Source organism: Engystomops pustulosus, chromosome 5 (genome assembly GCF_040894005.1).
Source record: "Engystomops pustulosus chromosome 5, aEngPut4.maternal, whole genome shotgun sequence".
NCBI lineage: Eukaryota > Metazoa > Chordata > Amphibia > Anura > Leptodactylidae > Engystomops > Engystomops pustulosus.
Window position 1 is genome coordinate 171,489,521 of NC_092415.1, and position 17,275 is coordinate 171,506,795.

General features: G+C 39.6%; 1 protein-coding gene across 3 annotated transcripts in view; it reads left to right on the plus strand.

Annotated features, from left to right (window-relative positions):
• HDAC9 (histone deacetylase 9) overlaps nt 1–15,868 on the plus strand; it is a 344,873-nt gene extending 329,005 nt beyond the window's left edge. For 2 of the 3 annotated variants that reach the window (XM_072153802.1, XM_072153804.1), the window contains 4 exons: nt 14–218; nt 2,105–2,316; nt 9,053–9,304; nt 12,368–15,868. In XM_072153802.1, the coding sequence (XP_072009903.1) occupies nt 14–218; nt 2,105–2,316; nt 9,053–9,304; nt 12,368–12,421 (723 nt within the window). In that variant the 3' untranslated portion in view covers nt 12,422–15,868. The remainder of the gene's footprint in view (nt 1–13; nt 219–2,104; nt 2,317–9,052; nt 9,305–12,367) is intronic. The other variant, XM_072153803.1, reaches the window with a different exon arrangement.
• The last annotated feature ends 1,407 nt before the right edge of the window (nt 15,869–17,275 follow it).

Consider the following 17,275-nt stretch of genomic DNA (forward strand, 5'->3'; position numbering starts at 1 on the left):
TTTTGTCCTGCAGGCCTCATCTTCATTAAAAGAAAAACAAAAGAATGATCCTCAGGCGCCCAGGCAGGGGGTATCGCTCCCCGGACAGTATGCAGGAGCCCTGCCCGTATCCTCCGCTCACCCATCCCTGGAGGGCAAAGCCAACAGCAGCCACCAGGCCTTACTACAGCACTTACTGCTCAAAGAACAGATGCGGCAGCAGAAGCTTCTAGCCACAGGTAATGATGAGACTTCTCCCAATGTTAGAAGAATCAGTGACCGATAGAAAGTACATTTCTCTCCATATCAAAGTCTCCAGAACCGCATCAGTTTATTAATGGGTGCTGAAACATGTTATACGTTCACTTCAGATATGCGGCTTATCTGAAGAATTTTAATCTGGGCAGCTTTAGTTTTGTATGGTTTTAGTGTTATCAGAGCTTCTGTAACATAATTCAGTAAAATGGAGAAACCAGAACAAAGATTCTGTAATGTAGCCACAATATAATGGACAACATAATAACTCAACATGTTAGGGGGCAACACAAGGGTACAAATACATTTTATATATTATTTTATAAAAATTACTTTTATTCTATTAATATTACTATATTTACTCATACAGCCTTAAAGGGGTTGTCCATGCCACGAAGAAATTACACTTACCTCCCCCATTGAAAAAAAGTATAAGTTGTTACACTCACTCCATCTGGGGCCCATAAAATATTTCCCATAAAAAACACCTAAATTTATAATTGTTTGTTTTGTGACAAGACCCTAGACATAAACCATCGGATATACACAGCCCGTGATGTGTGGAGAGGAGGTCATATTTTTATTCATTTTTATGACACTCGCATTGAATGAAGAGAGAATCTGACTTCCTGCCTAAACATGAGATAAATTACACAGCAGGGAGTGCTCCTCTATATATCCACTTAAAGGGAACTTATGAAAAAGCCTTTTTTATAGCAGGAGTAGCCGAGCAGATTGTACATAGTGTCCTATCTGCAGGCAGCATGTTATAGAGCAGAAGGAGCTGAGCAGATTGTACATAGTGTCCTATCTGCAGGCAGCATGTTATAGAGCAGAAGGAGCTGAGCAGATTGTACATAGTGTCCTATCTGCAGGCAGCATGTTATAGAGAAGGAGGAACTGAGCAGATTGCACATAGTGTCCTATCTGCAGGCAGCATGTTGTGGAGCTGGATGAGCTGAGTAGATTGTACATAGTGACTTATCTGCGGGCAGCATGTTATAGAGCAGGAGGAGTTAAACAGATAGTAGAAATGTGCCATCAGGAGACAGTATGTTATAGACCAGGAGGAGCTTAGCAGATTATACATGGTGTTCTGTGTGCACATATCATGGTATAGGGCAGGAGGAGCTGAGCAGGCTGTATATAGTCCTATTTGCAGGCAGAGCAGGAGGAGCTGAGATTGTTCATAGCCTCCTATATACAGGCAGCCTGCTATAGAGCAGGAGAAGTTGAGGTGCTGTACATAGTGTATTATCTACAGGTCATATGTTATAAAGCAGATGAAGTTGAGCAGATTATACATATTCTCTTCAGACAACATGCTATTAGGCAGGATGAGCTGAGAAGATTGTTCATAGCCTCCTCTCTGCAGGCAGCCTGTTATAAAGCAGGAGGAGCTGAATAGATTGGAGACAGGTTGGCTTATAAATGTCTCAGGTATATAGGGCACAGTTACTGTATACTGATCCAGTTGTCTCGGGTCCAGGTAACACATTAGCTGTGTCAGGACCACCACTGGGTGCTATATTACAGCATAGTATATAAAGCATATATTTTCAGATTTCTTACTTGAGTTAAAGGGATGTTCTGGTTCAGTGATAAATGCTCCATGGGGTCCTGGGAGCTGGATGTGTAAGGCTAAGAGCTTCTTTAAATCAATGTATCCTGCGTTGATTGAGTTTTTGGTGAACTTTATGTCTTTAACTAAAACCCTTCCCCTTTCACTGGTTATGAAATATCCCTAGAACAGTGTCCGGATATGAACACTTTGATTACACTGAAGTCCCATTGTGTTTTGTATATTAATGTATTAATTCTGTTATGAAGGAAAAAAAAATAAAAACTCCTTTTCTCCTTTTCTCCTCAGGTGCTCAGATTCTTCAGGCCCCTCTAACATCCAAGGATAGAGTTTCACCAGCCGGGCGGGTGGTCCACAAACTTCCCCGTCACAGACCCCTGCACCGGACGCAGTCTGCGCCCCTTCCGCAGAACACCCTGGCGCAGCTCGTCATCCAGCAGCAGCATCAGCAATTCTTGGAGAAGCAGAAGAAGTATCAGCAGCAGATTCAGATGAACAAAGTAAGCGATGTGAATGTCATATACACACAGACACTCATATACAGAGATGTATAGTATTATCATTTACATCAAGACATAAAGCACCTATATCAGTTATAGCATTAGGGGCAGCACGGTGCAGCGCTGGAGACCTGGGTTCAAATCCCACCCAGGTCCACATCTGCAAAGAGTTTGTATTTTCTCTTCGTGTTTGCGTGGGTTTCCTCCGGGTCCTCCGGTTTCCTCCCACACTCCAAAACATACTGGTAGCTTGTTTAGATTGTGAGCCCCATGGGGACCAATTTGGCAAGCTCTGTGCAGCACTGCATAATCTGTAGCTGCTATATAACTAAAGAATTATTATTATTATTATAGGTAGAGATCGCCCTAAAGGAGCAAATGTCATAAGGTGACCCTCTTATAGTACTTATTATTGCTACGGCTGCCGAATAAACCAAAACATTGGGGGACACGTATCTTAAGTATTTTTTCCTTGGTGTATATTTGGCAGCTTTTTTTGCCCCATATGTATGATCCTGTCTTTTTACTTGTGATACATGTTCAGTTTTTCCTATCCTAGCAGGTGCAAATTTTGTCTTTTTTTTTAGAATTTTTGTTGCAAATGTTTCAAATCCACATGGACACAAGACACATGAGGGAGTTATATGCAGGACTGAACACTATAATTAATTTTGGATTTGAGGCTGTGGCCTGCAATTTTTGAGCCCTCTAGCCAAAAATTGTTCTTCTCATCTGTTGTGATGCATTTGAAAACGCACGTGTTATCACCACGTGTGACTGTAGCCTCATATGTCGTCATCTCCCTGGGGTGTGACTAGAGGGCTCAAAATTGCAGGCCACAGCCTCAAATCCAAAATTAATAGTAGTGTCCTCTCCTGCTTATAACCCCCTTACATGACGTGTGCCTATGTGGATTTGAAACATTTGCAACAAAAAGCCCAAAAAACAGACAAAAGTTGCACCTGCTAGGACACGGAAAACTGAACTGTTATGTTAATGCCATATGTGACCTCACCCTTAGAAGTAAACAAAAAAAATTCAATAAAATGTCAAGGCAAAAATCAACGATTAAATAAAAAAGCAGCCCAAACTTTCAATGCCCTTCAGGTTTATGTGCAAAATGTTAAACATTTAAAGCATGTAAAATAATTCCAATTTACATGTTAAAACAGGGTCCAAATTTCTTCCTTTGCACCTGCTCTGGATTAGGTGCAAATTTTGCGCCTAAAAAGCTTCAAAAATAAGCAAAAACTGATACATAAGTGAAAAGTTGCACAGAACATCTGGAAAATAATGATACACAAGGCACTGCACAAGGTTCAGACCAAGATCAACTTGAAAAATAACAGCAAAAGTTGCTGAGAAAAGTCACAAAAATGACAAGTCGCATAAATGAGACAATTGAACTAGCAGAAATAAATACATGTCCCCCAGTGACCCCGGTCTTGTTGCAGCCTTTAATCTTGAGTCATCTTTCGATTTAAACACGAGTCTGTGGGAGGCAATGCTACTGAAAAAAGCATAAAAAGGCCCAAAACAAAGCTAACAAAATATTAAGTGCAAGAGATAAAAACAATATATATTCATTTTCAATATCTGTTTCATCATTTCAGACTTTAGTTTACTTTTTGTTTACATTCATATCAATGCTTCTTATTTCCATGGAGGGCTAAATATTTAAGATGGTGGGGACCATTGTTGACCAGTGGCGGATTAGAACTGGGCTGTATGAATATTATAATCTCTACAAAGTCCGGAATTCACTTCCTGTCTGCTTTCAATCTCAAGTTTCAGGACCTTTGGAGGACCTTCAAAGGTCCTGAAATGAGTCTTGTGTATATGTGAATTGGAAGCAGGAACAGATGTTATGCTTGAGGGTCCTTTTGAGTTAAAAATTTGGTAGGTGGTTTGGGTGGCAATTGACCCCCTAAAAACCTTGGGCCCCAGGCTACTGCCCAAACCAACCTATATTATAATCCACTACTGTTGTTGATCATCACTGATGATTTTGAATTGTTGCACGGTCAGCAATCCTAATCCATATATCTCCATATCCCAAGTGTGACCCCATTGTTCAGGGGCAGGTCATCATAAAATACTATAAATATATGATTCTCAAATGCTTATAAAACAAGTTGCTATGTATTAATACCATAGTGATTGGGAAGGGTCCCACATCTATAGGTGCACATCTGCAGTAACATTAACCAAAATGCTGGCACTGTTTTTTTTTTTTTACAGCAACGCACATCCCCATTTACTTTATATTGGTTCATGTAAAAAGCTGTGAATTCCACAACCATTTTTTTTTTGATAGTGAAGCCATAGAATTTGTCTCAAAAATTCCCCAAACTGTGTATGAAAATAATATGCTTGTTTTGTTCATAGAAATTAACCTGTTTCAGAATTTTTTTTGCAATAAAATCTGCAATTAGTATCCTTGCCACATTATAAATGCTCCAATAATTCTAACTCTGAGATCCCTTTAAATCATGTTGCACATAATTAAAAAAAAAATAAATCAGGTCAGGACTTGACCGTCTCTTACCACTAGAGGGAGCCTCACAAACCTGCGTCGCTTTACTTGGAGAATGAGTTTGTGTGACTTATTGTGATTTTATAGATTTTATATCTATGATGAAATCTTTAGCTTATTTTGTTTCCAAATCCAGTCTATATTTTAATTTAAAAAAAAAAAAAATATTTAATGTTTTATTACTTCCTAGCTGATTTTACATTTGGACAGAACAGGACAGGGACATACAAATCAATAGGAGTGAGATACATTTTTACAATCGTAAGCGAACAGATAAGAATTCTTTATATTTTTGCGATGTGAAATCGGAGAGAGTGTGACTTGGGATCTTGGCAGCGTTGGGCACCTATAGTCGCGGTGGATATATCACCTATGGGATTCCCTATGTAAAACACCTTGAGATCCGTGTCTGCGATGCAAATTGTGACATTCCATCTGTGTGTGGGAGGAAATAGTTTCCCTGATGCTTTTACATATTAATGTTTGGAAACCTGAGCTGCGCTTTTCTATTTGGAAGGCAGATTCCTGCCGGACTGAATTCATTTCTATGGAGGCTTTTTCTTGTAGCGGAGCCGTCACACATTATCCTGATACAGAATATGATCTCTTTTGTATATACTATGGTAAAGGTGCTGGGTGTACATTGTGGGGTTAGGGATTGGGGTGAACGACCCCAAGTATCTACTGTCTGCCACAAATTATTGGAGAGATTCTATTTCTTCCCAAGTCTGCGGCTCAGGCAGTTGTTTTCTATTGTCATCAAATGCCGATGACATGACGCAAACAAGGGACAACATGACCCTTGTTTGAGGCTCAGAAAAAGCACACAGCGATGCGCACAAGGCCTTAGAGGATGGCATGCACCCAAACTCATTGTGCTATACCTGGAGGAGGCTATTGACTATATCCTGCACCAGGTTCCTGCTGTGGGTCATGTGGCAGCACCTAAGCCGTGGCCTCTTAGAATATGATATGGCCGGAGGAGTATCATGTACAGTATAAGGATCATAAGAGGAGAAATAAATGGAAATAAATAGAAACAAGGGCTGAAAAATATTACAGTATGTCACAGTAATGGCATAATGAATACATTCATGTCACAGTACAGGGATAATGCAAACAAAGACGTCACAGTACAGGAATAATACACACAGTGATGTCACAGTACAGGAATAATACACACAGTGATGTCACAGTACAGGGATAATACACACAGTGATGTCACAGTACAGGGATAATAAACAGTGATGTCACAGTACAGGGATAATACACACAGTGATGTCACAGTACAGGGGTAATACACACAGTGATGTCACAGTACAGGGATAATAAACAGTGATGTCACAGTACAGGGATAATACACACAGTGATGTCACAGTACAGGGGTAATACACACAGTGATGTCACAGTACAGGGATTATAAACAGTGATGTCACAGTACAGGGATAATACACACAGTGATGTCACAGTACAGGGATTATTCACACAGTGATGTCACAGTACAGGGATAATACACACAGTGATGTCACAGTACAGGGATTATTCACACAGTGATGTCACAGTACAGGGATAATACACACATTGATGTCACAGTACAGGGATAATACACACACAGTGATGTCACAGTACAGGGATAATACACACAGTGTTGTCACAGTACAGGTATAATAAACAGTGATGTCACAGTACAGGGATAATACACACAGTGATGTCACAGTACAGGGGTACTACATACAGTGACGTCACAGTACCGGGATAATACACACAGTGATGTCACAGTACTGAGATAATACACACAGTGTTGTCACAGTACAGGGATAATACACACAGTGATGTCACAGTACAGGGATAATAAACAGTGATGTCACAGTACAGGGGTAATACACACAGTGATGTCACAGTACTGAGATAATACACACAGTGTTGTCACAGTACAGGGATAATACACACAGGAATGTCACAGTACAGGGATAATACACAAAGTGATGTCACAGTACAGGGTTAATTCACAAAGTGACATCTCAGTACCGGGATAATAAACAGTGATGTCATGGCACAGGGTATAAACACTAGTCCCCCACAAGTCATGCTACACCCATAGTGATACCTGTGCACCAGTTTTATAACATCTACAACAGATATTTAATCCTTGTTTTGGTTCAGTGTGTTTTTTACAAGGCGTCATCATTACATTTCACTCCTCTTTAGACGTCAAAAGAAAAACAGAGTCCATCCACAGAGCACACTATAGCACCGTCTGTTCTGCACTGTAATACTAACTTCAAAGCTTCCCGTGTGAGAACTGAGCAGATAACCCTTGGCATAGCTGTTTCCTATTAAAAGGGGTTTTTTTTGTTACAGGTTCCAGGGACTCTTGTGTTAACCCTTTCAGTACACTTGAAGGGCTGCAATTACTACAGCCTATAGTACTCTGTAACCTAACCCTGAAAATGTATTTGCAATGTATGTTAATTACAGTATAGCACTATGCGGACCGGCTGCTGAAGTGGAGCGGTGCATTTATTGTATGCTTAAGCATGTAGATGTTCATATAGCTATGGCCCCCACCAATGAGATGTTGACTTTCACTGATTAATATTAGATGGTGGCTGATATTTTTGTTTGTTTTAGTTGTTTATGCATTACAAGTCTGCCTAGGTCATCAAATAGCTGAATTAAAGCTCACTTGTTCCACCATCATACCAGGGTTAGTATACCTGCTCCTGAGGAGGCACAACCCCGCTAGATGAGCCGGTGTCTTTTCTCTAGTTGGGTAGTAGAGAGGAGGAGTTGTCCTGCCACCCCAGCAGTATGGAGCACAGTGTCGGGCTATCTCCAGCACTCCCGTTACCGTCTTCCTCAATCCTGGAGATAGTTCAGAGCTGGGCCAGGCAATTGCCATCGCTCCCATACTATTGAAAGGAGTGGCAGTATATATGGTACACCTTATTTGGGAACAGGACCCCTTCTCTGAATTTCTGGGGTCCTGTTCTCGTGATTGGTTGGGGTCCCAGAAGTCGGACCCTCACAATTAGCTTGAATAGGAATAACTTGGTACAACCACTTTTAATTGCCCAATGTTAAATATGAAATCCAGGATGTTTGTCCTGCAATTCATTGGGGGTCATTTACTAAGGGCCCGAATCGCGTTTTGACGACGGGTTATCCGAAAATTTCCGATTTGCGACGATTTTCCCTGAATTGCCCCGGGATTTTGGCGCACGAGATTGGATTGTGGCGCATCGGCGCCGGTATGCACGTGACGGAAATGGGGGGCGTGGACGTACGAAAACCCAACGGATTCAGAAAAAACGCCTTATTTTTTAAAAAAAAGGGTCGCTTGACACGCGCTTACCTGCACCCACGTTAGGACGCTGAACTCCAGTGCATTCCGATGAACTTCAGCGCAGCAGCGACACCTGGTGGACGTCGGAGGAACTACCTTATTGAATCCCGTCCGGACCCAAATCCCCTGCAGAGAACGCGCTGCTGGATCGCGAATGGGCCGGGTAAGTAAATATGCCACATTGACTTCTATAGGACTGTCTTTACGCCATCCAATCTCTGAAGAGACAAACGTCTAGCACTATTCAAGGTAGATACGAATCTTCAAGCTTTATTTGATACTTAAAATCCATCAGTACAGATAAAAGATTGACATGTTCCAGCCGTCCTTCTCATGACTAAAGCCTGGATGGCTGCAACGTATCAATCTTTTCTCTGTACTGACGGAAAAGTATCAAATAAAGCTTGAAGATTTGTATCTACCTTGGATTGTGCTGGATGTTTGGCTATTTTGAAGTGTTCAGGGTTTTCATGACACTGGGGAGACGCAGCTGCAGAGTAGTGAGCGGACATTAAGTCTTTGGACTATCCCATCTCTGAAGTGCAAAAATATTCATCGTAGGATAGTTACTGGGGCTTCAGGACTTCATTCTGTTGGTCCCTGGTGGCATCAATGGTTGGTACCCCAAGAATTAGACATTAATATACTGTCCTGAAAGAGATCTGCCCAAATCTGAATGTGCAGTGTTATCCATGGGTAGTGTCTTTCAGTCCGTGAATAGATCATTATGTATGTAATCTGTGTATAACTGTGTCTTAGTATTATCTCCACTGAAAGACATAATGATAATAACACATTTTTAATGAAATCATGTATACGAATGATCTCAATACAATTATTCCATTTTTTTAAAGATACTTTCCAAATCTATTGAACAACTTCGCCAACCTGGAAGCCAACTGGAAGAATCTGAAGAAGAACACCATAGTGATTACACCATGCAGGAAGAAAGAGTTTCATCTACGGGAAACATAAGGAGTCATAGCAGCACTGATCTCAGATCTGACCGACTAACGCCCGTGAAAGTGAAGGAGGAGCCACCAGACAGCGATGATGACATTCAAAACCATCCCGAATCTAATCCAAAATCCGCCTTTGTACAACAGGTAACATCCAAAGATTTTACTCCAAAACTATTTTTAGTACATTTTTGCTGTGAACCTGGAAACTTGTAAGAAAATAAAACTATTCTCCAATCAAAATTTCAATCAACTATTTTTGAATTACAATACTAGTAGAGATGAGCAGGATTGCTTTTCAAGTTCGGGTGTGTCCCGGCTGTGCCAATTCGGCAAACTGGTGCCTCTACCACGGCTGTGATTTACCAGGGGCATGGCTGCCAGTCTACAAATATGCCCGTGTCTGGCTGGGCACCCCCAGTCTACGGAGATGACATCCAAACAAATGGTTTGTTGAAACCAAGCACATAACCCTGGAGCCGATTGTTATGTTTTTGTTTTTTCTATTATTTAGTTTAACACATTTCTGTTAGTAGCTTTCATTTATCTCATGAGTAATAAATAGCACTGGCATCTGAATGTTTACAAATGCCTTGATTCTTTTTCCTAGACAATCCAATCCTGTCATTTTCTTTTTAATCAGTCATGATTTTTTATAAGACTTTGTTTACATATAAGATACAAAAGAAACAGATATTGTCAGGCACCAACTGAGCCCAAAAGATCCATTTGAATGTAATGACACCTATTCCAGTTTGTTTCACATAAAACCACAGAACTTCCTGCTTTTTTCTTCTATGATTTTTGATGAAATCTACCGTATTTTCCGGGCCATTAGGCGCACCGGAATATAAGGCGCATTAGTCCGATGCGCCTTATATATGTAATAATTCCATATATAAGGCGCATCGGACTATAAGGCGCGGGGTCCGGGGGCGTGGCGGAGGTCCGGGGGCGGAGCGGAGACCCGACGGGACGAGACGCGACGCCGAGACGCGACGCGGGACGCGGGGAAGGTGAGGGGGAGGTGGAGGAGGGCAGCGGACCATACTTACATAGGTCCCCGCTACCGGAGACAGCAGATCTCCAGCAGGAACTGCAGACCGACGCGGCAGAAGTTGTTCGTGCCGCGTGGTCTGCAGTTCCCGCTGGAGATCTGCTGTCTCCGGTAGCGGGGACCTATGTAAGTAGGGTCCGCTGCCCTGCGCCATACATAGGGCGCACCGGACTATAAGGCGCACTTTGGATTTCTAAGGAAATCCAAGGCTTTTATGTGCGCCTTATAGTCTGGAAAATACGGTATATTGTAGTCTCTGGGGTCATTTATCTTATCTCTGTTTTTGCTAGTTTTTGCCTTTTTTTTTCCATCTGCTACTTTGGTAATTTATCTCACTTTTTCCTTGTGTTAATTTTTTTTTTTCCAGACCTTGTTTGAGACATTTGTTACAAATGTTTTACAAATGTCGCACAAATGTCTCAAGTCACTTCTGGGTATTTTGCGCCAAAAAATGTTGCACATTTTATTCAATTGGAAGTGATAAATGTAATTTGCACATCTGGAATAGAATATAAATGTGTCTTACTGACGAAAACAAATGTCCGGCGGACATTTCAAAATGTCCTCAAAAAGGCGCAAAAATTGCAATGTGCCAAAAAAAGTCTCTAAAAAGACAGAAAAAACAGGAAGAAAAATAAAAATAAATGATCCACTCTGAGTTTCTTAGACAGCTTGATAAATGCAATTTATTTTTGGCACATGAGGTCTTACTGTCTGGAGTGGATTTGCAACTTTTTGACTAAAAGGTCACATAAAAGTTGCAACTAGAGATGAGCAAGCACTAAAATGCTCGGGTGCTCGTTATTCGAGACAAACTTTTCCTGATGCTCGAGTGCTCGTCTCGAATAACGAGCCCCATTGAAGTCAATGGGGGACTCGAGCATTTTTCAAAGGGACCATGGTTCAGGAATAAAATGTGTTATTTAATTGAAAAAGAATGTCTTCTCATAAGTTATCAGATGTATGAAACATCTGCAATCTATTCTTCACTGTTCCGCGTGTATATTATCTCCCGACAAGTTAGCAGATGTGAAGAACAGTGAAGAATAGAATAAAAACAGTGAACACAGTGAACATAGGATCATTTAAGTGAAAAACACAGTAAAGAACACAGTGAAGAATAGATTGCAGATGTTCGGCACATCTGCTTGCTTGTCGGGAGATGCGCTGTCCCGGGATCCGCTCCTCTTCTTCCACTGAAGTCTCCCCGATCTCTCTGCCCTTCCCGATGTCTCTGTGCCCGCCGCTGCGCCGGTGTCTCCGTGCCTGCCGCTCCCCCGCTGTCTCCGTGCCCGCCGCTGCCCTGGTGTCTCCGTGCCTGCCGCTCCCCCGCTGTCTCCGTGGCCCGCCGCTGCCCCGGTGTCTCCGTGCCTGCCGCTCCCCCGCTGTCTCCGTGCCTGCCGCTGCCCCGATGTCTCCGTGCCTGCCGCTGCCCCGGTGTCTCCGTGCCTGCCGCTGCCCCGCTGTCTCCGTGCCTGCCGCTGCCCCGCTGTCTCCGTGCCTGCCACTGCCTGTGCCGTTCCCTGCTGTCTCTGTGCTGCTCCCTGGTGTCTCTGTCCTGCTCACATTGTTCTTCAATGTGTTCTTCACATACTATTTTGTTTGCACCGTTCCGCCGTATCTTCCGACAAGTAAGCAGATGTGCCGAACATCTGTAATCTATTCTTCACTGTGTTTTTCACTGTGTTTTTCACTTAAATGATCCTGTGTTCACTGCTTTTATTCTGTTCTTCATTGTTCTTCACTGTTTTTTTTTAATTAAATGCTCGATCTCGAGCAGGGGAAATACTCGTCCGAGCAACGAGCATCAAGCTCGGACTATTATACTCGCTCATCTCTAGTTGCAACCAGTTCCGACGTGGATTTCCTGGCTGAATTTCAGAAATTATGAATTGTTGTCATTAAAATATCTGTTTTCCACATCTGGATTAATTTGAATTAATCTGTAGTAATTTGACCAAGGTGAAAAGTGGAGTGTGATGGCAAAAAGTCACGGGATATGACAATTTTGAGACATTTTGAAGATGGAAAACGAATGTAACTGCACTGATACAGTACATCCTTCCTGTTAGGTTCAGTGTGATTATATTTATATATATTAAATAATAGCAGAAATAACATGTAAAACCATCTCACTTTTTTCCTGTGTGTAGCAACGTATTTTCCACACGCAAGAGGAGAACTTACAGCCTGCTCGCATTCTATAAGTGGAGGACACTTTTCTTAGTTTCTTGAATGACGGCCACTTTACAAGGCTCCTTGGAATATATTGACCCCATTCTTCCACTCATTCTGATGATTCAAGCTTCTTTGGGAACTCAAGCTCCTGCTGACGGCACCAAGTACAAAGACATCTTCTTTTTATAGAACCGAGAACTTCAAAGGATTGATCTACCAGCACTTACACCTGTACCTTTAACCTGAAAAGCCTTCATTTTTGATCTACTATTTTCACGATGACTATTTCTGCATGACTTGACATTTTCATGATAGCCTTTACATTTTATACCCCTTTTGTGACATCCCCCAAGTCATTTGAGGTTGCAGAAAACAACATGTAACCAAAGCCCCCTCCTTACACTGGTTTATGCAGTGTGTATGTCACAAAACTTATTTTCCTTAACGCTAGCAGAAAAAAAAATAAAGATTATATTTGACTATTTTTAGGACAATTATAAATAGTTTTATTTATACTTATTTATTATTGTCATTTTGTTCCATATACTTTTCTTGTACGCCATCATTATAATGCATGCTTTCTCGGATGTATGTTTCCTATTCTTGACAAAAATCAGTTACATAAACATTAACAATAAAATGATTGTCCTTATTGAAGATCAACAGATAGACATTGATTGTTCAATATTCCTACAGCGCCACCACAGGTAAAATAAAGCATTGAATATTACAAGAAATGCATGAACCTGTAATGTCATGGTAAGTGGCCACTAACTAAAAGCTTAGGTGCCCTTTATTATCTCAGCTTAGAATTTCCAAACTGATTATTCAAAATTAGGATTGTTAAATATCAGAGTAAAGAATATTGTGAAAATATTTAGCAAATTTCCAGCTAATCCAGACGTTTTGACTTGTTCTGCCAAGGATATATCTCTTGGCTTCGGAGCTGGCGTTTGTATTTGCAGATGGAAGGCTGATTTTGGTCAGTGTCCATGGAAATCTACATCATGACCAAATAATAATAATAGTCAGTTTTAACGCTTTGGACACTTTTCAGGAAGCTAAATTTTGGTTCCACAACCCCCTTTGAAATGGACATGAATAAGTATTACAAAGTCCTTGTACCTGAAGCATACCTGTCCTGCCATGTCTGATTGTAACCCATTATAATACGATGGTGATATTTTAAGTGATTATCATCTAAGTCAGGAATTTTTATGTTACCTAAACTTTACAGGTTGGGTCTAGTTCAGTGGTGGTGACCCTCCTTACTATGAGGAGCATGGCTCTATCTGAGAATCTGGATGTTCTTTGTTCATCATTTAAAGTGGAAAAGTGGATATTCATCTGAATCCATCTATAAGAGACATGAAACATTGATAGATGCCACAAAGAGTTTCTTCTATTATAGAGCGATGGTGCATATATGGCCACATTTCCATTGTAAACAAGGAACATAGAAACCTCATTGTGATATAGAACTATGTCGTTAAAGAAACGGTAGCAGAGTCTATACAACAAGCAAAACTTATGGGAGAGTATACTAACCAAAATATACTAGTATTCTGGCTTTATTTGTACCAAAATCTGGGCATGCTTTCTACCACATTTTTTTTTTGTTTTTATTTTTGTCACATAAATTGTCTACTGTGATCAATCTATCATATTTTAAGATGGTCTAACCTAAGACTGCACTGTCTCAAACTTAGATCAGGGACACAATTTGCAGTATAAACCATGACAATGGCAGAAACCACCCAAAAACATGACTATTTCTGCCCTTCACTTTCTGCCCAAATTCTGCATCCTAGAGACCACCGACGTCATTGAAATTTTAAACCCGCAGAGTAAATCAACCCGCTATGCTGGCACTGTAAAGTTCCGTAGGTTTACAGGGACTCCATAGTATCCCCAGTCTAAGATAGAATTAGTACATCTGCCCCATTGTGTAGTACATTAATCCCGCGCTGTTTGTGCTTTCCGGGTCCTCGGTAGCCCACTACTGTTGTCGTTGATTGCAAGATTTCCATATATCAAAGAGTGTCTTAAGTTGGCATCTGTTTTTTTTTTCATTTTTATAAGTTTTATGTAGTAATGTATTAGCTTACACAACCTGCAAGACATGTTTGCTTTAAGTTTTATAAATAAAGAAATATGCAATATACCTCATTTACGAGTAGGTGTTACATTTGATAGGCATATTTTATTTTCTGCCGAGAAAAATGCCTTGTGATGTACTGACATTTTTTTTTATACTTATACATGCATAGATGGTAACCGCCATGCTGAAGATCGATCAAGGTTTGAAAAAAAAAACAAAAAAATGATCAATTTTCAACATTACGGCTATGTTAGGGACTATGCTGGTAGAAAGAATTCAAACCTAAAATCCAAGTATTTATAATAAAAAGCTGCTAATATCAGAAGTACTATATGTATAGGATGCGAACATATAACTTGTATGAAAACATTTATAAATATCTTTTTGTCCTGGTGAGGTACACATAGTCATACATATTTATCAATTATGACAGAGATGAGCAAATATTCTAATCCACTGCTAAAACAGGTTTACAAACAAATAAAAAGTAGAATTTTTTAGATAATAATAATATAAAAAATTAATTAATTCATTTTTTAGATAATAATAATATCAAAACCTTTTAAAATATTTAATATTAAAGGTTACAGCTACCGTAGTTATAAAATATGTTTTTATAATTGAATAATACTGGTAAATATAAGAAATTTAGTAGTATATTATAATTCTCCACTTAGGGTGCCAACTATCTCCAATAGCACTTGAGTCTATGGGATACGAAGGGGGAAGACTAAGCTGTAGTTAGTGATTTATTACCTCCTTCTGAACAGTGGTAGAGGGTTATTAGATATAGAAGAGTCACAAATTCAGTTTGTGAGTCTCTCTTCCAGCAGCCTCATCCTCCCCTCTCAGTAGACTTCTACAATAAAGTATGAATGTGCAGCATAGCCTGATAAAAGTAGACGGAAACTTATTTACCGGAACTACTCATTTATGGAAAGCTGTTTTACTTGTGTATAATTAAAATAAACCATGTGACTTTCTTACACATTTTATGCAATTTTAGAATATTAAAATTATTAACATATAGTCTATTTATAAGCCTTCAGGCTAACAAAAATATAAACATTTTTAAAATATTTGGCTCATCTCGGAAATCATAATTACATTTTTTTTTCATATTGAATAAGCTTGAATTTTGGGTTTAATTGAGAATTTTTGATTTAGTGTAAATAACAATGTGAATCAGATGAAATTTAAAATTATATTTATTTTTATGTTATTCTAACTAAAAAAACATATCTCTGAATCAAAAGATGTCAGAGACATGATAATAACAAAATTCAAATAATATTTTACTTTGGTACCCTTGTATAATACAGTTTAATCCAATGTATTTATTTTCACCACTAGTGGTGGTTTTGTGTTTATTCTGTAAATAGATTATGTTCAATTTTTACTTTATGTCATTCTATTATTTTCACAAATAAAGTTTGTGTTCCTTTTTATTGTGTTTCTTTTTAGTGTTTGTCATGAAATCTTAAAGCTTTAGTTAATAACGTATATACATATACGTATCTGTATATATATCATATATAGGTATATCAAATATATATCTGCTCACACGATGCCCATGGGCTGAGTCATTGCACCCACTCATATTATTTTCTGTGCTGCTTTCCTATTCTTTAATATATATATATATATATATATATATATATATATATATATATATATATACAGACAGTTCCCAACATAAGGACTCCTGACTTACTAACAACCCCTAGTTACAAACGGGCCTCTCTGCCCACCGTGACCTCTGCTGAAGCTCTCTAAATGCTTCCCAACAGAGGCCATTACAAGAGGCTTGGTGCTCCTTTCGTAAGGCTACCACTTTTAAAGGAAATCTACCAAAACCAAGCATAATAAACCAGGAACACTGACTTATCTATGCATGCATTGTGACTGTGATAATCTTCTTATATTTGTTATCCTTGGCCTCCTTCCTTCTAAAATCAACTTTTTATATTATGTTAATGAACCTGACAGGCTCTGGGGCTGTTACACAGTCTTTTCCACCCCCTGCACTTCCCCTTCCCTATGCTTGCAGTAATCTTAAATAGTGGAAGGGGAGAAGTGCTCATAAACAGTGTAACAACCTGTAAAGCTTCAACACAGCAGGGCTCTGGTAACAACCCACAGAGCTCTTCTGGTCATGAGCATAATTTTAAAAGTTGATTTTAAAAGCAAGAAGACCATGGATAACAAATATAAAAATATTATCACAGTCACTGTGTCTGGATCCATGAGTAAGTGTCCATGGTTTAGCATGCTGGATTTCAGGGTAGATTTAATTTAACTATAACTATACAAAAATATGTTGAAATAAGTTTTAGTAATGTAGTAAAGGTACAATAACAGTACCTCAAAGATTGAGCCGTTACCTGGACATTTAATCTTTTGTTGCATTCTGGTAGTCAGCACTTATATTGTTTGACATGAATGTGGAGGACAACAAATATGTCTGAAAAGTTTAAATGAATGAAAGTGTATTATTTCAACCAGAAACACCTTGTTAAATACTTACCTCCGAAACTCCCCGCAGCTCCTCTCAGGGTTCCTGTGTAACAACGTGAAGATGGGTCAGCACTCTGCTCACTCACACACCATGATTTTAACTGGCCAACGACAAAGCTGCATCATAGTGTGTGATCTAAATTCAATGGAATTTGAGACATTTAACCTGTCACTTGAGACAGCACCCAAAATCTAGAACTGTCACATTTAATCCAGGACAGTTGGGAGATGCCTATGAAAATAAAAGCTATCATAGAATTGCACA